General features: G+C 35.1%; 3 protein-coding genes across 4 annotated transcripts in view; 2 read left to right on the top strand and 1 right to left on the bottom strand.

Annotated features, from left to right (window-relative positions):
* Positions 1 to 2,072: 2,072 nt before the first annotated feature.
* Positions 2,073 to 26,432, top strand: part of LOC123524838 (uncharacterized) — a 474,072-nt gene continuing 449,712 nt past the window's right edge. Inside the window, exons 1-2 of one of the 2 annotated variants that reach the window (XM_053538420.1) lie at positions 2,073 to 2,314; positions 4,108 to 4,140. The gene's annotated coding sequence lies outside the window, so the exon portion shown is untranslated. The remainder of the gene's footprint in view (positions 2,315 to 4,107; positions 4,141 to 26,432) is intronic. The other variant, XM_053538421.1, reaches the window with a different exon arrangement.
* Positions 10,936 to 14,595, bottom strand: LOC123554348 (uncharacterized). Its single transcript, XM_053538413.1, has 2 exons — positions 14,350 to 14,595; positions 10,936 to 13,991 (listed from the first exon to the last, which is right to left on the bottom strand). The coding sequence occupies exon 2, from the start codon at positions 13,771 to 13,773 to the stop codon at positions 12,343 to 12,345; it is 1,431 nt and encodes a 476-aa protein (XP_053394388.1). The 5' UTR covers positions 13,774 to 13,991; positions 14,350 to 14,595; the 3' UTR covers positions 10,936 to 12,342.
* Positions 18,048 to 26,432, top strand: part of LOC128555608 (phosphatidylinositol-glycan-specific phospholipase D-like) — a 41,609-nt gene continuing 33,224 nt past the window's right edge. Inside the window, exons 1-2 of the mRNA XM_053538412.1 lie at positions 18,048 to 18,205; positions 24,227 to 24,339. Of these exons, the coding sequence (XP_053394387.1) occupies positions 18,063 to 18,205; positions 24,227 to 24,339 (256 nt within the window). The 5' untranslated portion in view covers positions 18,048 to 18,062. The remainder of the gene's footprint in view (positions 18,206 to 24,226; positions 24,340 to 26,432) is intronic.

The following is a 26,432-nucleotide window of genomic DNA, read 5'->3' on the forward strand; positions in this document are numbered from 1 at the left end:
AGCGTGTCATCGCGTTTTCATCATCGTACCATCGCATTTTTACCATCGTACCATCGCATTATCACCATCGTACCATCGCATTTTGCATCATCGTACCATCGCCTTCCGGTGGTCATGCGCAGTGGTACAGTATATGTGTCAGTCAGGCTTGAAACAATCTCATTTCCATATGGCACTATGTACCTTCTATCTTAACAAGAATAAGCAGAGTTTAAATAATATCATGTGACTATTGCACCAAGCTTTTTATTTACTTTCATGCACACATAAAGTACAAAGGACGTGGCCTTGAAGATTTTACAGTTTTAATGAACTGAGCACTGAACATTTTATAAAACCTTTATCTAAATGGTAAATTTCTTCTCACAAAATACATTGAGATACATTCATCTATTGTTGACAAAAATACAAGTGTACGGAACTACGCATTTCTAACCGGAAGGCGATGGTACGATGGTGAAAACGCGATGGTACGATGGTGAAACCACGATGGTACGATGATGATAACGCGATGGCACGATGGTGAAAGCGCGATGGTACGATGGTGAAAACGCGATGGTACGATGGTGGAACCACGATGGTATGATGATGATAACGCAATGGCACGATGGTGAAAATGCGATGGTACGATGGTGAAAACGCGATGGCACGATGGTACGATGATGAAAACGCGATGGCACGATGGTGTGATGGTGAAAACGCGATGGTACGATGATGAAAACGCGATATTACATCGACATTTCACCATCGTACCATCGCGATTTCATCATCGTGCCATCGCGTTTTTACCATCGTACCATCGTTGTTTCATCATCGTGCCATCGCGACATCACGTTTTCGTCATCGTACCATCGTGCGTGGTTTAGTATTAAATAAAAAGTCACGATTGTCCAAACGGAACACCGTACATTACATTAGTCAAACTTTGGCGTAGCCCCAATCGTGCACGTAGCCTTTCAATTAGTTTCATACCAATAAATCAGACAGGAAATCTAATGTCTTCAAAATGCTTGACACGATTTTCGGTAATAAAAATCTATCATACTTCAAATGTGTCCTATTACGGATAATTAATGTATTCTTGTGTCCTATTACGGATAATTAATGTATTCATTTACTGGTAACTATCGACAGATTTTCAACTTTTGTAAAAAAAATATAAATGAATACCACTTGAAAATTTTCCACACAGTCCTGAAATACAAAGGAAGAAGAACGACGTACGATCCAAGTTAGGTTGCAAAAACGTCCTCATTTCCAGAATCTTTTATTATTCAATCCTGACAAGTGTTTTGGCACACTTGCCCAACTTTGTTACCATATAATTGACGTGGAAAAAAGTTTTATGTGACCCACTCCACTGAAACTATATACAGTCTTTAAATGGAGTTCTTAGAATGAAACTTCTTGAATTGATTTGTCGTCCCTTGTTTATCCAGGAAGTAAACGAAATATAGATCGTAACTACATTATGCAAAATACTAAACACTGAACAGAATTCAATGCCAAAAGACTATGACATACGTTAACACAGAGTCAAGAGTAGGGGGAAACATTTTACGACAACGATACGGTAATTAAAGAGCGCTGTTGTGACAGTTCATAAAATATGAAAGAAAAGTATCATTTGCAGCATTGAATGCAACTAAGCATGGTAAACTGGTAACTGGTAAAATAAAAGAGTTTGTTCAAAAACAGTTATAATGCGCATCGCTCGCACCACCAACTAGCACCAAGCTTAGTGGACTTTTTACTAAAGGAACGAATGTCATATTTTTTGTTTTACACTTGTAAAACCCGAAACCGAAGTACACATATCCGATAACGACTGTAGATATGTGTACGGGGTTTTGGGTTTTACAAGTGTGTAAAACAAAAATATGACATTTATTACTTTTGTTTCTTTTTATATGTTGATCTACAAATTATTTCAAATTTCTGTACTGGCAGTATAAATAATAAGTGAAAAGGAAACGGTCCAAAAAAGAAATAAACTAAATTGTTACTTGACACAAAGATTGATGAGAGCGAAATGAAGTAAAGAAGACAAATATGACAACTCTTTGAAATTTTCAGTTCCATCTTGTCGTAATTAGATTTCCAAATTCAAACACATTAACGATCATAACAGATTATGATACGGAACAGTGAACAGATACTATTGATGATTAGGCGATGATTTACGCGAATATGCGTTTGCTAGAACGGCATGACTATAAAACACTGCAGAAATTACCACTTTGTCAGTAGGCCTGAGCAGAAGTGATTAGATGCTGCATGCTTTTCGTGAAAACTGGTGAATACAAGTTATCAGGTAAGACTAATTGCCATCATTTTACGCAAATGACATTAGCATCTTCGTTGAGATAGTGTTCACTAGAAACATTTGCTTTCAATATGATTCTCTGGATTGGAGAAGAACGATCTAAACAAAATTATTGAAAGAAATAAATTTAGGGGGTTAACTTCCTGACATGAAATACGAGGGGCATTTCAATGCTAGCATAATTTCTTAACCTATTCTTGTATCATTATTCATTTAACTTACTCGACTTTATGCTAACGTGTGTTGATGGATCAAATAACTTTCATTGGAGGTTATCAAGGCGCATCTAGCGGACAGGACGTCCTTTCTCCGCAGAGAAGACAGAACAACATTCGATTGGTCAAAATTATGTATCACTCAAAATTCCTACATGGGAGATTTCCAGTTACTAGATGAAAACATAAATGATCGCATTCATTTCAAAAATAAATGAAATTGGAAAAGTTAGTAAAAATACTATGTGATATTCGTTAAGGAAATGCGGTGAATAGTAAAGGGCAATAGTAAAAAAGAATGATTTTCAGGAGCGGGGTTCCGTTTTTGTGGTCTTTTTGTGACTTTTTTTAGTTTTTTCGTGGTAATAGTTTTGTTGTTTTAAATTTTAATTTCATTATTGCGTTATAATGACATTATAGACGTCATTGCGTTACGTAACAGAAACCGCGCAACATTAATAGCTAAATATCTTGAAATTACGTGATTTATATCATTGATTGAGCAAACTTTGATCAGTTATTAATAGCCGAAATATTTTTCATGAGTCATCCGTTTAGAATAACAATCACTATTTTGCGACTTTTATGTACTTATAATGAAATGTCAAGAGATGATGGTGGCTGACTTGGAAGATAGGCGGATGCAAGATTAATTATCACGACCATCTACTAGTAAATATCAGGAAGTTTGGTTTGCATTTATTTAGACATAAATATGCTAAAATTGTCTATAAACATCGATCTTTAAAATTCAAAGGTTTTGACACTGGCCTGTTTAAGAAACACAGTTTAAACTTAATTGTATCGCAAAATGGTCATTGCAAGCACACATCATTTTCCATAAAATCTCAGACGAGTAGAGATTGAGCATTTTAAATTCTTTTGATTTTTGGGTGAATAAATGAAACTAAAAGAAATATATATCTTACTTTAAAAATAGAATGTTTTAAGCTAAATAAAACGTGGAACATGATTTAAATATTCTTTAAAGAATACCGTACAGATCAAGATATAATGTACGTACTATAAAATCCGTGTTGCCATAGTTACTTATAATTTAAAGATACGTAAAGAAAATGTCATTAAAGCCGTCAAAAAACCCTTTATCAATATAATTGGTTAACCTTTAGGCTGCTGGCAGCAAGGGATTCTGCCTTTTTGCGAACAGTGCAGACCAAGATCAGCCTGCACATCCGTGCAGTCTCATCTTGGTCTGTACTGTTCGCTATTCAGTCAATAAATTTTCAGTAAACACCCCTTCGATAATAAATCGTATTGCCCAAATTGAATGACGGACCAGTCCTTTTTAGAACTTTAGCAGGATAAAGGTTAAATATGACATAATACGTTACCATGGAAACATGAACGTCGTAACATATACATTTAAAGCTTTTATCAGAGAGCTGATGCATATACTACTAACATTTTCCTCTACACATACTATACCGGTAAGAGTAAAACCGCAATTAGCTGAAGAAAGTTCATTTTCCATATTTTCATTCGTTTCAATAAGATATACTTTTACATGGTAATGTATTTCAAACCTGGATACATTTTTCCTTAAAGGGACAGAGACAACCAAACATGCGACCTTAGCAGGTAAACATTTCAGCCGCACCATGAGAAAACCAACATAGTGCGTTTGCGACTAGCATGAATCCAGACCAGCCTGCACATCCGCGCAGTCTGGTCAGGGTCCATGCTGTTCGCTTTCAAAGCGTATTACAATTAGAGATGCCGTTAGCGAACAGCATGGATCCTGGTCTGGATCCATGCTGGTCGCAAATGCACTATGTTGGTTTTCTCATTGTGCTGCTTATTTAGTTACACGAAGTACAATGAAATACCACGTGTCAATAAATTGGAATCGGTATACTTCATCATTAAAGGGAATTCCTATAGTTTTTTTTATGCGCATCTTTCTGCGCAGCCGACACTTTCTATGGAAAACTGAACTGAAGTCAACATTTGTTGAAACATGTTACAGACAATATTAAATATGAAGAATTTTGAATAAAATAAAATTTTTGATAAGTTATATGAGTAATCAAATGTTGATACTGTTTTATGTTGTATTGACAAGTATCATGCCTGACAGGTATCTTGCTATTTTTGTGGTTGTGTTTTCACATCACATTTTAGTACAAAAAACGGTGTTGTTCATATAATGTAAGATAATTGACTTAGTACTGATAAGACAATATCACCTTTCAGATCATTTAGTATTCAATTATAGAAAGAATAAAGAATTTTAAAACATTTTTTTAACTTTTAGCAGACATACATGTAATTAATTTGGCCAGGTTCGTGCCATTTCCGTCCGAACAGGTGTTGTATTCTAGCGGTCTTAACATAACATTTAGCCTGGTGACCCATACATTTTTAGCCATTTTTATGCTCACAATACAATTATCTATACACAAGAAGAAAAAGAAAAAATTCTATGAAAGAGTTGTTTCAAAATTAAAAAAAAAATTCTTCACTATAGGTATTTTTCATTGAAAAAAGTTCACAAAAGTAAATATGAAACAATATTTTTTTTTCATTTGTACCCATTATTGTAAGGATAGAGTATTACAAATATGACTATGATATCAAATAAGTATATAATAAAATCTGTAAAAAGAAAAAACCGTATTGTGCTGCCTGGATGTATATTTTGGTTGGTATTTATAAAAAAGCAGAAAATCATGAAAATGTTGAAAAATCGCTGGCAGTTTCAGCAACAGTGGGTGTGTTCAAAACAATTTTTTCACAAAAACAAGCCTGGTGACCTACTTTTTTTTATTTGTTCATTGTTTTCAGCACAAATTTTCCTATCATATATGTGAATTTAAAAAAATTCTATGAAAGGAAAAAAACTATAGGAATTCTCTTTAAATAAACATGTATCAGTTCTTTTATAAAAAAAAAAATGATGTTTTATAAAAAAAATGATGATAAGAACTATAGTAAGATTACATGACAATGCTCTTAGGGACCAGAACATTTGTCCCAACCCTTCCAGAATATTGCTCCAACAAAATGGAAAAGTGGACTGCTTTGCCTCCCCCAATACAAATTTTCACTAACTCTCACCCCAGTGCTTAATTTTAAAATGCAAAAATGCCCTCTTCCCCCTATCAATATTTTGTCCACTAATGATTGTTTTGGAACTTAGTAGAAGACAATGACCTTAATGCAGTTATAAATACCTTTGTTAGTAACAGTTTTGTAGTAGATAATTATGTAATAAACTAGTTTTAAGGTTAACACATAGCACAAATTAAAAATTACAATTTCGTTAAAGGAACTTGTTGTTACTTAAAACTGGGCTGTTAATTACCTTAAACTTGAATGCAGCTAACATATCAGATTCTATCACATTTTCACCAGTAAAACTCTTTTTGATGACTGAAAATTGTTCCAAAGAGTAGATTTAATTGGGGGTGGTGGAGGTGCAAGTGTCCTATTTACCATATCAACTGGGGAGCAGATATCCACCTAACCATTTCTTCATGAGGAATGTGAGTTGGGTGGGGGTAAATGTCCTGTGAGCGGACAAACAGTCTTAGAACCCAGTGGTAATCACTAAAGGTCATACGTTTGAGCATGGCTCTTTATTAGATAATTGTTCCCAAATTTGGCACTGCAGGGCCATTATGAAACTAGATGTGCCATTATGGCTAAAAGACACACACCAGTCATTTATTGACCTTTTTAGCTCACCTGTCACAAAGTGACAAGGTGAGCTTTTGTGATCGCGCGGTGTCCGTCGTCCGTCCGTCCGTAAACTTTTGCTTGTGACATCTCGAGGTCACATTTTTCATGGGATCTTTATGAAAGTTGGTCAGAATGTTCATCTTGATGATATCTAGGTCAAGTTCGAAACTGGGTCACGTGCCGTCAAAAACTAGGTCAGTAGGTCTAAAAATAGAAAAACCTTGTGACCTCTCTAGAGGCCATATATTTCACAAGATCTTCATGAAAATTGGTCAGAATGTTCACCTTGATGATATCTAGGTCAAGTTCGAAACTGGGTCACGTGCCATCAAAAACTAGGTCAGTAGGTCTAAAAATAGAAAAACCTTGTGACCTCTCTAGAGGCCATATTATTTCACAAGATCTTCATGAAAATTGGTCAGAATGTTCACCTTGATGATATCTAGGTCAAGTTCGAAACTGGGTCACGTGCCATCAAAAACTAGGTCAGTAGGTCTAAAAATAGAAAAACCTTGTGACCTCTCTAGAGGCCATATATTTAAAAGATCTTCATGAAAATTGGTCAGAACGTTCACCTTGATGATATCTAGGTCAAGTCCGAAACTTGGTCACGTGCCATCAAAAACTAGGTCAGTAGGTCAAATAATAGAAAAACCTTGTGACCTCTCTAGAGGCCATATTTTTCATGGGATCTGTATGAAAGTTGGTCTGAATGTTCATCTTGATGATATCTAGGTCAAGTTCGAAAGTGGGTTACGTGCCCTCAAAAACTAGGTCAGTAGGTCAAATAATAGAAAAACCTTGTGACCTCTCTAAAGGCCATATTTTTCATGGGATCTGTATGAAAGTTGGTCTGAATGTTCATCTTGATGATATCTAGGTCAAGTTCGAAAGTGGGTCACGTGCCCTCAAAAACTAGGTCAGTAGGTCAAATAATAGAAAAACCTTGTGACCTCTCTAAAGGCCATATTTTTCATGGGATCTGTATGAAAATTGGTCTGAATGTTCATCTTGATGATATCTAGGTCAAGTTCGAAACAGGGTCACGTGCGGTCAAAAACTAGGTCAGTAGGTCTAAAAATAGAAAAACCTTGTGACCTCTCTAGAGGCCATACTTGTGTATGGATCTCCATAAAAATTGGTCAGAATGTTCACCTTGATGATATCTAGGTCAAGTTTGAAACTGGGTCACGTGCCATAAAAAACTAGGTCAATAGGTCAAATAATAGAAAAACCTTGTGACCTCTCTAGAGACCATATTTTTCAATGGATCTTCATGAAAATTGGTCAGAATTTTTATCTTGATAATATCTAGGTCAAGTTCAAAACTGGGTCACATGAGCTCAAAAACTAGGTCACTATGTCAAATAATAGAAAAAACGACGTCATACTCAAAACTGGGTCATGTGGGAAGAGGTGAGCGATTCAGGACCATCATGGTCCTCTTGTTATTATATACCTTTGATTCGTATTTGTCTTGGTATTTTCATTTTACATATTTTCCACAAATTAATAAGCATCATTTTTATTGCCATCACTATTTGACAATCAATCTGAAAATGATTCTGCACCCTTTTCACCTGCAAAAATGACGTTGCTTCATGACTTCAACATCAGAACAAGCTGATGTTCCGGATACTAGTACCTGGGGCCATTATGATTATGGCACAAGAGGCACACTGCGCAATTATAGATCTGTCAATGGCAGCGGTAATGGCCGTTTTTAGCGGCTTTTTTGTTACTATTCTGTGGTATACTATGGTATATAATAATACTATATATAATCCAGCAGTAGGTTTTTAATGTTACTGCAGATAAGGTGCAAGTGTCCTGTTTACCATTTCAACTGGGGAGCAAATGTCCACCTTACCAAAATGAATTAACACACTTTACTTGAGACTTTGCCACTTTTGTAAAATATTCAAGTTGTATGTCAGCAACTTAACAAGTCCAAAGATTTCCTGAGGCCAGAAGTTATACAGACCAGAAATTGTTATGGATGTATGTGTGACCACTCAGCCTAAAAAGTAACTTATGGGTGAATAGCATGCTTGTTTTTTTTTCATTATACCATTACGCTTTAATGAAGGAAATATTACTCCATTCTACATTTTTACAAGTACATCTAGATAATTCTATGAAATATGTATTTCTAAATTCTGAAAGTTATTGTTTTGAGCAAAAATAACTATATTTCCCTTTCATGTTTAACATAACTTTTAGCTCAATAGGTCACATTCCATGACTATTGAAATACTTTTAAATTACTAGAGCTATCACAAATGTAAGTAATGCCTTCACCTGGACTTCTTTGACATATATAGCAAAACAACACAAGACCATAATCCAGGAAATTAAAGAGCAATTCAAACAAAAATTCCCTTATGCACAACAAGGTATCACAAGGTATCAATATTGATCATTGCTGAGAGTTTGAATAAATTATATGAAATAATGTATGAGGAATTCAGGTCACAAGCATTTCTCTATATATCATACAGAGTGCCAGCTATATTGCGAAAACGGCGTTCCATAGATATGATAAGCCAATTGCATATCGGTAAAAAATCATGTGAAATCACCCATTCCCCATGTGCTACATTACTTGTTGCTTTCCAATATACCTGCGGCCTCCAGGCCACGCCTCCAGGCCACAGGTATAGTAATCATTGTAAAGGTTGTGTTTGACAGATAGCTTCTATTATTCCTTAAATTACCCACGCATTTATTTGCCACTTGCATTCCAATAAAACTGTTTCTTTTACTTTAGATCTGTTAACTTTGGAATATCAATTTCTGTTATCCTTTCGAAAGAAGTAAATATCTACATATAATGCATACTATGGAAAAGTAAATTGCAGTAAGTGAAACGTTTATAGGGAGAGTGGTGATTAATGGATGGCTAGCCTTTCAGCCCCTTGGATCACGTCTTCATACGTTTTTAGCTTGTCTATTTAAATAATAAGGAGAGCTATCCTACTCACCACAGTGTCGGCATCACGCCTTAGTCAAGTTTTTCATACCAGTCCACATTTTGAAAAAACCTTTTAACATATAGCTTTAAAACTTTTAACACTTATAGACCATCACCATGTCAAGATTTATGCAAGAGTACATAACTCCATCAAGGATTTTATCTGAATCATGGCCCCTTTTAACTTACAAATCATAGTTAAGTTTTTCGTATCAGTTCATAATATTTTGTCTAAACTGTTTGACATTATGACTTTGAAACTTTTATCACTTGTTTATTATAACAGTCTCTATTTGTAGGCAAGAGTACATAACTCTGTCAAGTATTTCGGCTGAATTATGGCCCTTTTTGGACTTGGAAATTGGTTCAGTTTTCATATAAGTCCACATTTTGTCAAAACTGTTTGACATGTGGCTTTGAAATTTAGAACACTTGTTCATCGTCATGATCTCCATCAGTAGTCAAGGGTAACTATGTCAAACATATTTGGCTGAATTTTGGCCCTTTTTGGACTTGGAAATCAGTTAAGTTTTTCGTAACATTCCATATTTTGTCTAAACAGTTTGACATATGGTTTTGAAACTGTGACCACTTGTTTACCATCATAGTCTTCATAACTAGGACAAGGATTTGGCTCAGCTGTGGCCCTTTTTTCACACAGAAATTAGAAATCTGAAAATCGCTGGTAATATTTTGACCCCATACTTACATCAGTTCTTTGAATAGTCAAGTGCACTGTCAACAGACACCTCTTGTTTTTCTGTAAAACCAGTTCTTGTTTTTGGCCGGGTTTTCAAAGAAAAATCCGGCTTGTAGATAAGGTCTGTCTGGGCGGGCGAATGGGCGGGAGGGCGGATGGATGGAATAAAGAGTCTCATGTTAACCTTGTTGTTCATTCATTTTTTAGCTCACCAGAGCACAAAGTGCTCAAGGTGAGCTATTGTGATCGGTCATTGTCCGGCGTCCATCGTTGTCCGTCATGCGTCGTTCGTCAACATTTGCCTTGTGAACACTCTAGAGGCCACATTTGTGACCCAATCTTTATGAAACTTGGGCAGAATGTTAGTCTTGATGATCTCTAGGTCAAGTTTGAAACTGGGTCTTGTGGGGTCAAAAACTAGGTCAATAGGCCAGATCAAAGGAAAAGCTTGTGAACACTCTAGAGGCCACAGTTGTGACCCAATATTTATGAAACTTGGTCGGATGTTTGTCTTGATGATGTATAGTTCAAATTCGAAACTGGGTCATGTTTGGTCAAAAACTAGGCCAGTAGGCCAGATCAAAGGAAAAGCTTGTGAACACTCTAGAGGCCACAGTTGTGACTCAATCTTTATGAAACTTGGTCAGAATGTTTGTCTTGATGATCTCTAGGTCAAGTTTGAATCTGGGTCATGTGGGGTCAAAAACTAGGTCACATGGTCAAATCAAAGGAAAAGTTTGTGAACACTCTAAAGGCAACAGTTGTGACTCAATCTTTATGGAACTTAATCAGAATGTTGGTCTTGATGATTTCTAGGTCAGATTTGAAACTGGGTCATGTAGGGTCAAAAACTAGGTCACCTGGTCAAATCAAAGGAAAAGCTAGTGAACACTAGAGGTCGCAGTTGTGACCCAATCTTTATTAAACTTGGTCAGAATGTTTGTCTTGATGATCTCTAGGTCAAATTCGAAACTGGGTCATGTAGGGTCAAAAACTAGGTCAGTAGGCCAGATCAACTCTGGTGAGCAATATAGGGCCATCATGGCCCTCTTGTCTCAACAACTACTTATCCAAACTTCAAGAAACTTGCTCAGAATGATCCCCTATTACCCTAGTTGTTCCAAAGTGAGAATAGGGTCACTGGGTCAAAGGTCAAGGTCACAGGGACCTGAACATTGAAAATGGATTCTGCTCAATATCTGGACAAGTATTTCACCTAGGACCTTGAAACTTCATGGGTATGTTGGGCTTGATGTGTACATGACCCCTATTGATTTCGGTTCACTGGGTAAAGGTCAAGGTAACAGGGATCTAAACATTGAAAACTGTTTCCGCTCCATATCTGGACAAGTATTTCACCTAGGACCTTGAAACTTCATATGTATGTTGGTCTTGATGTGTACATGACCCCGATTGATTTCTGGGTCAAAGGTCAAGGTCACAGGGATATAAACATTGAAAATGGTGTTTTTCTTATTTTGATTTTTTTTTACACCAATTTATTTCTTTAATTTCATTTTCTGCCTGTCCATTTCTTTTTTTCCCCTTTTTCCTTCAATAGTGCTTATTAATTTGGGGGTTATTTATTGTATGCCTTTATTAGATTTTTAACTCATTATCACCTTATTCGGAAAACCCGGCCAAAACGCCGTCAGGCGTTATCTTCTTGTTCCTAGTTTTCCTAGGGTAAAGGACAAGAGAGTTATTCAAATATGAACTTAGACTTACCTCACGAATCAAATAGCACAGTAACAGTATGTTTGGATGAAACTGCAAAATTCTCTGAACTTAATGAACAGATCATAAGTGTCCACTACATATACGGAATATTCAAGAACACAGACTGACTTTATTATCTTTTATTAAATTTATTTCACATTTTGGCAATATTCCAAATTTAGTCTATAAACAGTAACAAATGTTTCTAAATTTAGTAACAAACAGTATAAAACTGTACATTAGTTAACATTTTTCTAATATGTATATCCTGATGAAGGTTCATAGAAACCGAAACTAGTTGATCAATAAATAAATACAATTAAAATCTACCAGATGTTCAAACATGTTGTCCCTCTATTTTAATTAATTTTTCATTTTATATAAAGAAATAACTTTTATGATGAAATAAAACTTTATTAGAAATATAAGGATAAATATTTCATTGCTTCATCTCATTTTAATACCATTGCAACTTTTTTGTTCATTACTCAGAACTGATCCTTCTTTGTTCCTTAATATTCTTTAGAAACTGTGAGTGGAAAATCATGTTTTCTGTTAGTTATTTTAAAGACAGTTATATTTAGCCCTTCACATGAATATTATACATTTGTTAGGACTGTTACACAGTGATTAGTTTTTTGGTATGTTGATTTGATGCAGTTCCTGGCTGTTGCGTAAGACTTTAGTCCAATAACATTGTTCGAGATTACAGTAGAGAAATCATTTCCAGTCTTTTTGCGAGCACCTCATGTAATTCTTGGGGTGTTTTTCCTGATAACAAAAGAGGTATAAAGTCTGGCATTACTAGGACAAGCAGTTTAACTAAATGTTCTACTGTTTTGGCATCGTTCATCCTATTTAAGAATAAATTCTGAATCTCATTCATTGACTTACAGGTAGTTGTGTTAAATAAAAAGTTATGATCACATATTTCAGCAAGCCGAAAATCCAGTAGAAGTTTTTGCTTTTCTGCCTCATCTCTCCATTTTCCATACTTAATCACATTTTCTGGATAAGTCGTGCTGTAAGAAACACACTGATACAATTTTGGAACCCTTAACAGAACAGTTCCTCCTTCCCTTAAGCAGTCAGAAAGGAAGTTTATAACATTTTGTTTCTCCCTGCTATTTACAGCACCTCTTAAAAGATTTCTTTCGGGAATAATATAGTTTGGAAAGTGGTTATTTTCTAAACAGTATTTCATGAAATACAGTGATTTTTGTATTAGATTCACTATAAGATCTGGAGAAAGACTTTGTTGATGTGTTCCTTCCATTACCCAAAAGACTACGTTTTTAACAACATATGATGTTAGAGCTTTACATACTGATTTTAAGACAGACTTTGCTACCATTTTTAACAAAACGTACACTTTAATTTGTATATCGTTTAGACTAGCAATTAATTCTTTCTCAGCAGTAGTGTAACATATTCGCCATTCTAAGTCTTGGTGAGCGCTTTGTTTATCACCAACAGGAACAAGATATCCTTCCATTTCTGAAATTTCTCTTACACACTCACTTGATGGCCAAGTGTAATACCTTGTCCTATTTGCCCATTTACTCAAGTGTTCACTTCCATAGAACAATAAAGATAAAACAAAATCTTTGTCAAAATTTGCTGACCTACCAGATAATTTGTATGTCTCAGCTGGACCGTTGATAGTTATTTCATACTGCAATCTAAGCAGGGGAATAGTGCATATCTTAAAATAATTATATGTACCTCTGAATATTGTACTGGAAACATATGGTTGTCCATCAGGTGTAGTTGCAGAGGCATAAGTGCTTAAATGTAGTAGAATCTCAAACTCAGATCCACGTAATTTATTTTTAAGAACTACCTTTGTATACCCAGGTGCTGTGTTAGAATTATCAGTTTCAAGAATAGTTAAATTTTCAACAGTATCACATTGGTCAAGACAGATTATATCATCAAGAACTATCATACAATCAACATCACTGTGTGACAGTGGTACACCTTCCCCGGCACTTCCCACTATATTATAAAAATGTTTCAGCGCTTTGTATGACATAAGGTATTTAGACCGAAAACATACATTTTCTTTTTTAAATCCAAAGTTATTTAGTGTAGAATAGATCAAAAGGGATAGATCTTTGGCATCTGTACTAGACATAGTGTACCAACAATGGCTCTCTATGGTATGTCCAACATTGAAATTGTGCAAAGCTAAAAAATAGTAGTGGATCCGTACTTGTATCGGACATGCTGACAGTGACAGAACTGAGGTACACGCATCCTAACTGAGTATAGGAAAAAAAGAGCAAGTGACCCAATGCCCTTTTTGTCCCACAGTGAACAAAATGTTACTCAAGTTGTTGTTGAGATCCTGTCCTGTGAAAAAAGAAGAAAAACTGGTAAAATAGTGTGACACTGTATGAAATCAATATTGCAGGTGCCTGTAGTTACTATTAAAATACTAGTCTTACTAGTGACTTTATACCAGTTAGTAGTTTAATTAATACAATATAGTGGCATTTTACAAGCATATCTACATCATCTGACTGTTGTCAAAGGGAATATCTTTATAATTATTAAAAAAGTGTTACTTTTTTTATCCTCTAAATTTAGTTCATACACATTTCAATTGAACATTATTAAGCTTACATTTTAGTATATTACTTAATACAGAGTCAGTCCTGCAGTTAATAATGCATCTCATTATTTTCTATCCATATAAATATTATAATACCTTTTGTCTATTGAGGTCTGCATTTGAAGTAAACCAGTGATATAATTCTCTCTGCAGTTAATCCAGTATAAGACTCAACCTCTTTTATATTCTTTTTTTATGTGATTTGATGACACTGACAAGTAGGAGATGGAATTTCAGTTTGTTTGAAATATAAATTTCCATTTCACTTGTCACTTGAAACGTAATTGTATTTTGATGGTAACTGAAACTACAAATTCACATTTTCTGAAATTACAAAATTCACAGTTTGATTTGTTGAAAAGTAAAGACATATCTTTTTTATTTCCTATTATCTGTTAATTGAGTTTAATTGGACACTTCAGAGTTCTCATGGATACCTTTGTTATACCCACTTGTAGAATATTCCATCCTTGAACAACAGTGGTTTTTGTAAGAAGGAAACTATATACCGGTAAATCACTGTATTATAGACCAGTAGGTTTTTTACTGATTGAATGTTATTTTATGTCCATTTATAATAATGGCTATAAATCACATTGGGACCTCTGGAAAATCCATGAATCATGCTATGGAGCAAAATTCATCCTCTATTACAGATCTGAACAGAGGTACAAAGTAATAGAAAGCCCCCAGAGAGAGAGAGAGAGAGAGAGGATACAAAGTAATAGAAAGCCCCCAGAGAGAGAGAGAGAGAGAGAGAGAGAGATTTTAGATACAGGCATATTCAGCACACTTAGCATAACTCTTTGTGAATTATAGACAGCCTGGTTCTTTAACCTTTAGCCTGCTGGCGGCAAGAGATTCTGCCTTTGCGACCAGTGCAGACCAAGATCAGCCTGCACATCCGTGCAGTCTGATCATGGTCTGCACTGTTCACTATTCTGTCAGTAAATTTTCAGTGAACACCCCTTCGAATAATAAATGGTATTGCCCAAACTGAATGATGGACCAGTCCATTTTAGAAATTTAGCAGGCTAAGGGTTAATATGCCTGCTGTAGAGCACAGATAAATGCAAAGCACCCCTCTCTGGGAAATACCAATACTGATCTCTTAGTTCAGTAGATAGTATTAGCCCTTACCATGCTGGACACAATTGGGTTTGCTTTTGCGACCAGTATAGATCATGATCAGCCTGCACATCTGTGCAGTCTGATCATGATCTGCACTGTTCGCCATTCAGTCAATACGTTTTTGGTAAGCACCCCTTTTAACAGTTAATTGTATTGTCCAAATTGGAAGATAGAAATTTAGCAGGGTAAGTGTTAGTTATGGACACCTTTATTTTATTTACTTTTTTTTTTTTTGGGTGGGTTTAACGTCGCACCGACACAATTTTAGGTCATATGGCGACTTTCCAGCTTTAATGGTGGAGGAAGACCCCAGGTGCCCCTCCGTGCACTATTTCATCACGAGCGGGCACCTGGGTAGAACCACCGACCTTCCGTAAGCCAGCTGGATGGCTTCCTCACGTGAAGAATTCTACACCCCAAATGAGGTTTCGAACCCACATCGATGAGGGGCAAATGGTTTGAAGTCAACGACTCTAACCACTCGGCCACGGAGGCCCCTATGGACACCTTTAATTTTACAAATAGGTTACCAGATTACCAAGATGGTCTGGTCAAATTGTTTCAATACTGGACAAATTGCTCCTATGATGTTCACTCTGTTGACCAAAATTTGTCACGGTTGAGAGTATGGTTTGAATAGTTATGTGACTGTTTTGGTAGTATAGTCACATATTGTGCTTTACTAGTTTTACATGTTTTTAGCTCAGGTGAGTTTTTGTGATCACTCGATGTCCGGCGTCTGTCTGTCGTCTGTCAACATTTAGCTTGTGTATGCGATAGAGGCTGTATTTTTCAACTGATCTTCATGAAATTTTGTCAGAATGATTATCTTGATGAAATCTAGGCCGAGTTCGAAAATGGGTCATCTGGGGACAAAAACTAGGTCACTAGGTCAAATCAAAGAAAAACCTTGTGTATGCGATAGAGGCTGTATTTTTCAATTGATCTTCATGAAATTTTGTCAGAATGATTACCTTGATGAATTCTAGGCCGAGTTTGAAAATGGGTCATCTGGGGTCAAAAACTTGGTCACTAGGTCAAATTAAAGAATAACTTTGTATGCAATAGAGGCTGTATTTTTCAATTAATCTTCATGAAATTTGGTCAGAATGATTACCTTGATGAAATCTAGGCCGAGTTCAAAAATGGGTCATCTGGGGTCAAAAACTAGGTCACTAGGTCAAATCAAAGAAAAACCTTGTGTATGCGATAGAGGCTGTATCTTTCAATTGATCTTCATGAATTTTGGTCAGAATGATTACCTTGATGAAATCTAGGCTGAGTTTGAATATGGGTCATCTGGGTTCAAAAACTAGGTCACTAGGTCAAATCAAAGAAAAACCTTGTGTATGCGATAGAGGCTGTATTTTTCAATTGATCTTCATGAAATTTGGTCAGAATGATTGCCTTGATGAAATCTAGGCCAGTTTCGAAAATGGGTCATCTGGGGTCAAAAACTAGGTCACTAAGTCAAATCAAAGAAAAACCTTGTGTATGCGATAGAGGCTGTATTTTTCAATTGATCTTCATGAAATTAGATTAGAATGATTACCTTGATGAAATCTAGGCCGAGTTCGAAAATGGGTCATCTGGGGTCAAAAACTAGGTCACTAGATCAAATTAAAGAAAAACCTTATGTATGCGATAGAGGCTGTATTTTTCAATTGATCTTCATGAAATTTGATCAGAATGATTGCCTTGATGAAATCTAGGATAAGTTTGAATATGGTTCATCTGGGGTCAAAAACTAGGTCGCTAGATCAGATCAAAGAAAAATCTTACATGTTTGCAATAGGGGCTGCATTTTATACCGGATCTTCATGATATTTGATCAGAATGTTAGCCTTGATTAAATCTAGGTTGACTTTGAATATGGGTCATCTAGGATCAAAAACTAGGTCACCCGGTCAAATTCAAGAAAAACGTGTACGCAATAGAGGCTGCATTTTACACTGGATATTCATAAAATTTAGCAAGAATGGTTGCCTTGATGAAATCTAGGTCAAGTTAGAATATGGGTCATCTGTGGTCTAAAACTAGGTCACTAGGTCAAATCAAAGAAAAACCATGTGTATGCAGTAGAGACTGTATTTTCCAATTGATTTTCATGAAATTTTGTCTGAATGATTGCCTTGATATATTTAAGGTCAAGTTTGAATATGGGTCATCTGGGGTCAAAAACTAGGTCGCTAAGACAAATCAAAGAAAAATGTTTTGTATGCGATAGAGGCTGTATTTTTCAATTGAGGTTCATGAAATTTGGTCATAATGATTGCCTTGATCAAATCTAGGTCAAGTTCGAATGTAGGTCATCATGGCTCAAAAACTAGGTCACTAGGTCAAATGGAAGAAAATACTTGTTTACACTTAAGAGACCACAATTTTTGGTCCAATCTTAATGAAAATTGGTCAGAATATTTGTTTCTATGAAATCACTAGGTCAAACATGTTTACACTGTTATGGTGTGTTTCTCAGGTGAGCGACCTAGGGCCATCTTGGCCCTATTGTTCATAATAGGATTTTAAATGTACTTGTTAATCTGATAAAAGAATAGCCATGAAAAGAAGTTGAAATTCAGGTTTTCCTGATTTTCACTATCTGAAATTTTCAGTATTTAAAATGTCCTTATCTGCAGTAAACAAGGTAATTTTATGCATGCTCATCAGTTTATCACTTGATGACATTTCAGATGAAATTACAGAAGAAAAAGGAAAAACCTTCCACTTTAAAATTTGAGAGCAATAGGAAAAGTTTAACAGGAGAGTCAAGATTTCCAGACAGAGTGTTGTTTGTCAAGAATGATTATGCAAGACTTGGAGAGTTAGTATATTATTACTTACTTTGTAACCCGTTTGCTGCGCAGAAATCAAAATACATCAGTACTTGTCTGAAAAAGCAAAAAGTCACAAAGATCACTTGCAACGAAAATGATGTTAACATTTTATGACACATGCCCCCTAAAATTGCTTGGTAGTATAAGATTATAAAGTCCCAAGGGGCTTACGAAAAAAATATTAACCTTTAGTCTGCTAAATTTCTAAAATGTACTGGTTCATTATTCAGTTTGGACAATACCATTTATTATTCGAAGGGTGTTCTATGAAAAATTACTGACTGAATAGTGAACAGTGCAGACCATGATCAGCCAGCACGGATGTAAAGGCAGAATCACTTTCCGCCAGCAGGCTAAAGGTTAACATGAAAGTCTTAACAGTACGCACAAGTCACATCGTATTGATGCTGTATACAATGTCTCATTGAAATTGGGTGGAAACTGTAGGAGTCGAGTACACAAGGTACATATGTACATATGTAGTTGTTTTATTGTTAAGTTCACAAAGGGGACATAACTGAAGAAAAAAAATTAGAAATTAAAATTCTCAAAATATACTCATGATTGTGTGCTTCATGTTGATGATGTAAACAAAGTGTCCAATGAATTGGATTGAAACTTTGGGAGTAGAGTACACAAGGTGCATAAATAGTTGTGATATTGTTAAGTCTGGGGGGATAACTCAGGAAAATATTATCAGACAGAAAAATCCTGGCAATAGATGCATAATCCACTTCATGGTAATGTTGTATGACAAGTTTCATTTAAATTTGGTGGAAACTGTAAGAGGAATTGAGTACACAAAGTACAGAGTATAGTTAATAAGAAAGTGTAATGAACAGATAGAATGTCGGACAGACGGACAGTTTAAACTACATATGCCTGGAATATTACATTTTATTCAAATAAAACTACTTTTTTGGAGCAAAGACATTTAGAACAATTTAAGTATAAAACACTGCTAACCCAGCTCAAAATGTCCAAATGCCAGGATTTTTTTACCAGCACAAAATCATCCAGTTTTTAGCTCACCTGAGCCAAAGGCTCATGGTGAGCTTTTGTGACCCCTCAATGTCCATCGTCCGCGTCAGTCGTGGGTCGTGCGGCATGCGTCGTCCGTCCATCAACAATTTCTAAAAAAATCTTCTTCTTGAAAACCACTGAGCAGAATTACACCAAACTTCACAGGAATTATCCTTCGATGGCCCCCTTTCAAAATTGTTCAAAGAATTGAATTCCATGCAGAACTCTGGTTGCCATGGCAACCAAAAGGAAAAACTTAAAAAATCTTCTTGTCCAAAACCGCAAGGCGTAGAGCCTTGATATTTGGCCTGTGACATCATCTTATGGTCCTATATGAAGATTGTTCAAATTATGCCCCTGGGGTGAAAGAGGCCCCTCCCTGGGGGTCACAAGTTTTACATAGACTTATATAGGAAAAAACTTTAAAAATCTTCTTGTCTAAAACCATTGGTATGTAGCATTACCTTGTGGTCCTCTACCAAACTTTTTCAAATTATGACCCTGGGGTGAAAAGAGGCCCAGCCCCGTGGGGTCTCAAGGTTTACATAGACTTATATAGAAAAAAAACTTTAAAAATTTTCTTGCCTTATTAATTGCAAGGCCTTAGGGCTTTTGATATTTGATATGTTGCATTGCCTTGTGGTCCTCTACCAAAATTGTTCAAATTATGCCCCTGGGGTGAAAAGAGGCCCTGCCCTGGGGGTCTCAAATTTAACATAGACTTATATAGGAAAAAAAAATCTTCTTGTCCGAAAGTTTAAGGCCTAGGCCATTGATATTTGGTATGTAGCATTGCCTAGTGGATCTCTAACAAGATTGTTCAAATTATGCCCCTGTGGTGAAAAGAGGCCCCGTCCTTGGGGTCACTTGTTATATGAGTTATATAGGAATAAATACTTAAAAAATTATATTTCCTAGACTGTTCAATTAAAATTATGTGATGACCCCAAGCGATTAGGGGTCACTTGACTGTGACCTTGACCTACTGACCTACTTTCTTGTTTTTTAACCCTTTACTCCATACAGATACAATAGTATTGATTATTGATACCCAATACACTCAGTAGCATTATCTGTACACTATCTCCATACAGGTTATTGCAGAAAAATGCAAAATTTATACCTGTGTTACTCAGATGAAAATTAGTCTATGAATACTTGTTTTAACCATTTAGTGTCCAACATAATTTATTTTTAGAATTAAATTTCCTTTCTGATGGTATATTTTTCATAATTTTGTGATAAATATTTTTCACAATAAAAAGCTACAAACCAAAGACCTTAGAATATTATTATAATTTAGCTGTTTTATGCATGTGATACAACAGAAAAGAAATATTTTTACTGTTACAAATGCACAATTTTATTAATTGAAGGTAAATGAAAGACTAGAAAGGTCTATATTAAGTGATTTTCAAAATAAGCAAACCCATTTAATTAATCATTAAAATCTACACACCTACCAAACTTACAGAACTTCATAGATCATAAAATTAATTAATTACATAATGTTTTGATAAGAAGCACTGATCAAAGACACTTTCTATAAAATCTGTTGATCCACATCATAAATAATAATGCAAACAACACCCTAATTGCTTTGTTTTGACAGCTGTGCACAATAAACACACTTCCAAGGGGTCCAGGTCAATTAGCATAAATTCCATAATGTGGACAAGTGATCTATGGACTTTAGTACAATACAATACAATACAATATTGGTTTATTTGTAATACAAGGCCACCGGCCCAAAATACAATCAATATGGCATTAATTATTGTACAATGTAATGACATTATATTTAAAATGTATTCTTTAACATTCTAGATATACTGTTTGAATATAACAACAAAGTTTATTGAGTCTGGAAAAAATTTACCAAAGTTTTATCATATTGCGAATGAAAAAGTAAACACTCAAAAACTGTTCTATGTAGACTGTTAACATATCTTATGGATATTGACAGAAATGTGTTGAGAGACTGAGTAGGACCATTTATACTTGAAATACACATAATCGATACAGAAGTTACAGTAATTTACTAGAATTAGTAACTTTGTATTTATTCTGAAAAAAGTCAGATATTACATCAATAATCACATAGGTAACGCATTATTATAACATTTTAATAATAATGATAACTGTTTACGTACATCATTTTTAAGCTTTGTCTAACACAGCTTAAGGAGTTTGTATTAATATTCTTTTTTTCAACAGAGTTTATTTAAAGCAGGTTCCGTTAACACTATTCAGTCTGTGCACATGTGCTTATATCTGTAAGATGTAAAAGTTACATATTTAAGTCTGATATTCTCGACTTCCTTAAGTCGAAAGCGTTAACTAAGAATCTCGAAAGTGAGAAAATACTGTCTGTTTCACAGTCACTCATTATTCTTATAAACAGCTGTTCACAAATTATCGAAGATGTCCATTCTCGTTTAAAGTATCTTTCTCTTAATGTATGGTATAGCGGACAAATTAATAGAAAATGAATCTCGTTTTCAATAGTGTAAATGTTCATACTATGGCAGTGTGGACAAAATCTATAATTCCTATCAATTTTTAAATGTCTTCCTTTTTCTATCATAAGAGCATGACTAGAACATCTAAAATTTGACAACATATGTTTTTGCATATACGTGAGTGGTAGAGATAGGTATTTCTCCAGGTTAAGAGCACACTTATACAGTTTATAAGACAACGATTTCGACGAATTGTTAATGTCCGAGGATAACGACTGGTAAGCACAATCCCTAAGTCTGTTTGTAAAAACTTGTAGGAAAACCGACAGGTCGCCAACGTCGTTTGCGATCCACACATAACCAAATCCATACTGGTATAGTAAACGTTTTATATAAGTTGCCCATGTTATGCGACCAATTTCATCTAAACGTTTTAGCATGAAATAGCACTGTTTGGGGTACCTGTCTCTTGACATATGTAATAATTTAGTCCAGTATTTGACACATTTTGAAATGTAAGTTACTGACAACGGATATCGTCCACATTCACTAAGGGCAAAGAAATTTGCAACATTTTGGTTCATGCACGCTAGTTGTTTACAAAAACGGACTTGTACTTGTTCGATGACTGAACATTGTTGATATCCCCATATCTCTGCTGAATATGTTAAAATCGGTTTAACAGTTGCATCAAATAATTTAAATGCGTCTTTATGGTTTAAATATTTAGTGGTTGTTATGGTAACCACACCTTTTATTACACCAATCTTTTGTCTCACTTTTACATAATTTGCCATAGTTGAATGATAGAAATGCAAATAATAACTTGTTTTTGGGTCATATATGTACTTTTCCATCCATCAATAGCTGTCCTAATATATATAAAGTCAGTGTGATTTTCAGAAAATGCCACCTGAATTAAAAGTGATAATTATCAATAAATTATAATTATAACCACAAGTTTTTCTGAAACTGATCTTTTATTAACAGTTTAAACTTCACAAATATGCTTTTGTGGGCTTCATTGCCAATATATTTTATTGGTATTTTGCATTTAAACTATCAGTGTAGTAGAATGCGATAAAAGGAGTATCTATGGAGTAATGCATAGATGCGTTAAAAGGAGTATCTATGCAGTAATGCATAGATGCGTTAAAAGGAGTATCTATGGAGTAAAGGGTTAAGATAAAGCCTTGAAATTTGGATGACATATACAGTTTTGCACACCAATCTTAAAACTGACTTTCAGTGACCATGAATATGACCTACTGACCTACTTTCTAATATTTTAGCATCAGTTTGCTATTTTAAACATGTGGCTCATATTACTCAGGTGAGCGATTCAGGGTCATCATGACCCTCTTGTTATGTCTCCCACCACACAGTGGTGTGGGAGACATATTGATTTACTCCAGTCTGTCTGTCTGTCTGTCACAAAGCTTGTCCGCACTCTAAGTCGAACATTTCTCATCCGATCTTCACCAAACTTCAACAAAATGTGTCTGCCAATAAGTGCTCGGCTAAGTTCGATAACTAGCCAAATCGGCTTAGGCACTTCGGAATTATGGCCCTTGAATTACCAAAATCACTCAGATTTCTTGCGTAGTTTTACCTTCAAATCGACCCCTATACTACTAGTAGTATAGGGGTCCTTTTGGTGTCAAGAAAGCGCATGCACATGTGGATTCAGTAAACAATATATAAAGACTGACTTATTATTTAGATGATTAGGCAGTTGTGGGAGACATGCGCTTTTCTCAAAAGCATCTCTAGTTTAAAAGTAATATACTGAAGTCTTTGTTGACATCTTTGTCTCTGTGAGCACTGAAGTGTAATTTAACTTCTAGAATCAGAAGTCAGAATCTAAATAGATTGAAGTGCAGAAGACATGGTTAGATTTGTTGATAGCTAGTATACTAGATATATTAACACCTTTATTGCTTATATTTCTCCAAAGTTTTGTTTTTGTACATGTGACAAAGAGACTTCTATGTTGATGAGAAATCTGATTTTAATAGTTACCTTATATCCTCACCGTTTGTCTTACTTGTAGGTTAGATTATAATTTTATAGATTATATTTCATTTTCCTGGATTAGATTATATTCTCAATCAAGATTATATTCACCTAGAATATACTGCATTCTCCGTCGAGATTATATTCACCTAGAATATACAAAATGTACTGTATTTTCCATCGAGATTATATTCTCCTAGTCTAGACTGTATTCTCCATTGAGATTATATTCTCCTAGACTAGACTGTATTCTCCATTGAGATTATATTCTCCTAGATTAGATTATATTCTCCAAGATTGTATTCTCATAATTTAGATTGTATTATCAATTAAGATTATATTTTCCTTCATTGGATTGTATTCTTCATCAAGATTATATTCTCCTAGATTAGATTATATCTTTCAAGATAAGATTATATAAATATTATCCACTGAGATTATATTCACCTAGATTAGAATATATTCTTAATTTAGTTTGAAGGATGTTTATGGCTTTTTATCTGTCAGATCATATGCTACTGGAGACCTCAATTTTGATGGTAAACCAGATTTAGTTATCACAGCCCCAGGATATGGAACTGTTGGTAGCCCACAGGAGGGTCGAGTCTACATAATATATGGTAAGTTCTGGAGCATTTATTCATTAAATAGGTCCGTGATATATACACATATTGTTAGTTTCTTATGACTTGCTAATTAAAAGAAACAGTGATATGTAATTATGCCCCCCTTTGAAGAAGGAGGGGTATTGTTTTGCTGATGTTGGTCGGTCAGTCTGTCTGTCGTTCGGTCGGTCCGTAGACCAATCAGTTTCCAGGTGATAACTCAAGAACGCCTGGGCCTAGGATCATAAATATTGGTAGGAAGGTTGGTTATGATCAGCAGATGACCCCTTGATTTTGAGATTAGTAGGTCAATGGTCAAGGTCACAGTGACCTGGAACAGTTAAACCATTTCCCGAAGATAACTTGAGAACGCTTAGACCTAGGATTAGGAAACTTAATAGGGAGGTTGATCATGACCAGCAGATGACCTCTATTGATTTTGAGGTCAGTAGGTCAAAAGTCAAGGTCACATTGACCCAGAACAGTAGATTTCTTTTTGCCAAATAACTAGAGAATGCTTTGGTCTAAGATCACATTTGATACGGACGTCACTTATGACTGGTAATTGAACCTTAATTATTGATTTGAGGTCAGTACATAAACGTCCAGTGCACAGTGACCAATCTGTTCCTTGTGCAGTTATTCCAAAACCCATATCAGTCTAAGGTTTTGCTGATGATCATATAGCAAATAAAAGCTTTCGTCCTACATCTGTTTCCGTAGAATCACAAGCAATCGGAGACCATGAAAGGTGCGCAGTTATAATCAATGACTGTATGAATAGAAACAAACTGCAAATGAACACTTCCAAAACTGAATTTATTATGTTTGGTAGCAGACCTCAGTTGAACAAATGTTTTACAAATTCCATTAACATTGCTGGTGATGATGTCAAACGTGAAAGCACAGTTAGATATCTCGGTGCATTTCTTGATGAAACATTGAACTTTAAAGATCATGTAAATCGCAAATGTCGTACAGCCATGTTGAATTACCTATGAATCAAGAACATCTGAAAATATTTAACAAAAGCAGACACTGAAATTTTAGTTTTGTCTCTAGTTATTTCACATCTGGATTATTGCAATGTCATACTGTATGGTGTAGCTAACTGTGAGGTGCGCAAGATGCAACATAATTATTCAGAACATGTGCGCAAAACTTGTCCTTAACAGGAGGAAATTTGACAGTTCTAAACAAGCATTGTATCACTTACATTGGTTGCCAGTGAAAGCAAGAATTGAGTTCAAGATACTTTCTTTCATGTATAGCTGTCACACTGGCAGAGCACCTATGTATTTAACAGAATTGCTTACAGAGTATATTCCAAGTAGACAAGGTTTTAGATCATATGAAAATTTTGAATGTCGTCATGTTGTTCCATAAAACAAGTGCAAAACATTTAATGATAGAAGTTTCTGTACTATTGGTCCAAAACTTTGGAATGAACTGCCGTTAGATCTACGCATTCAAAAAAAATCTTAAGACACTGTATTTCAGAGATTTTGCGGCATTGTTTTAAAATTTTTGATAACTATTTATTATGCGAAAACAGCAAGTGATAGTTCTTAAATTTTTGTAAAAGGTTTTACATTTCAACATTTATATTTCCAAGGTTTGTTTAATTAAACGCACTTGTTGGTACAGGCTCTATGGGTAGGGTAGTGTGTAGTATTTCTTTTTTAAATAGTATATGATGGCACCATTAACTGGGGGGTTTGAACCTCTATATGCAGCCCGTCTGGGCGTACCATGTGATGCTTTAAGAACTAGTATTTGCAATGGGGATAAAATGACCTCAAGGGGAGGGGTGCGGTCATGACTGTTTGTTAAAATAAGGCTGTTATTATTATTATTATTATCATTATTAATATTGTTATTATTATTATTATCATTATTATGTACAACGCCATTGAATATGTCATTGTATAAAAATAGGCATTTAATCAAATTATTCAGTTTCAGTTTCGGTTACTGAATGCATTAATGGGGGGCATTTCGTGTTCTACGAGCTCTTGTTTAAAAGCTTGGAAACATTGTTTTCTGGCTATAATTGTATTGTTGTATCCTGCAGTTGTAATGAAAGAAAGATCATTATAATCACATTC

This window comes from Mercenaria mercenaria, chromosome 3 (assembly GCF_021730395.1).
Source record: "Mercenaria mercenaria strain notata chromosome 3, MADL_Memer_1, whole genome shotgun sequence".
Taxonomy (NCBI): domain Eukaryota; kingdom Metazoa; phylum Mollusca; class Bivalvia; order Venerida; family Veneridae; genus Mercenaria; species Mercenaria mercenaria.

Coding starts and splice junctions, on each gene's coding strand:
- LOC123554348 (XM_053538413.1), bottom strand. CDS start 13,773: ATGTCTAGTACAGATGCCAAAGATCTATCCCTTTTGATCTATTCTACA.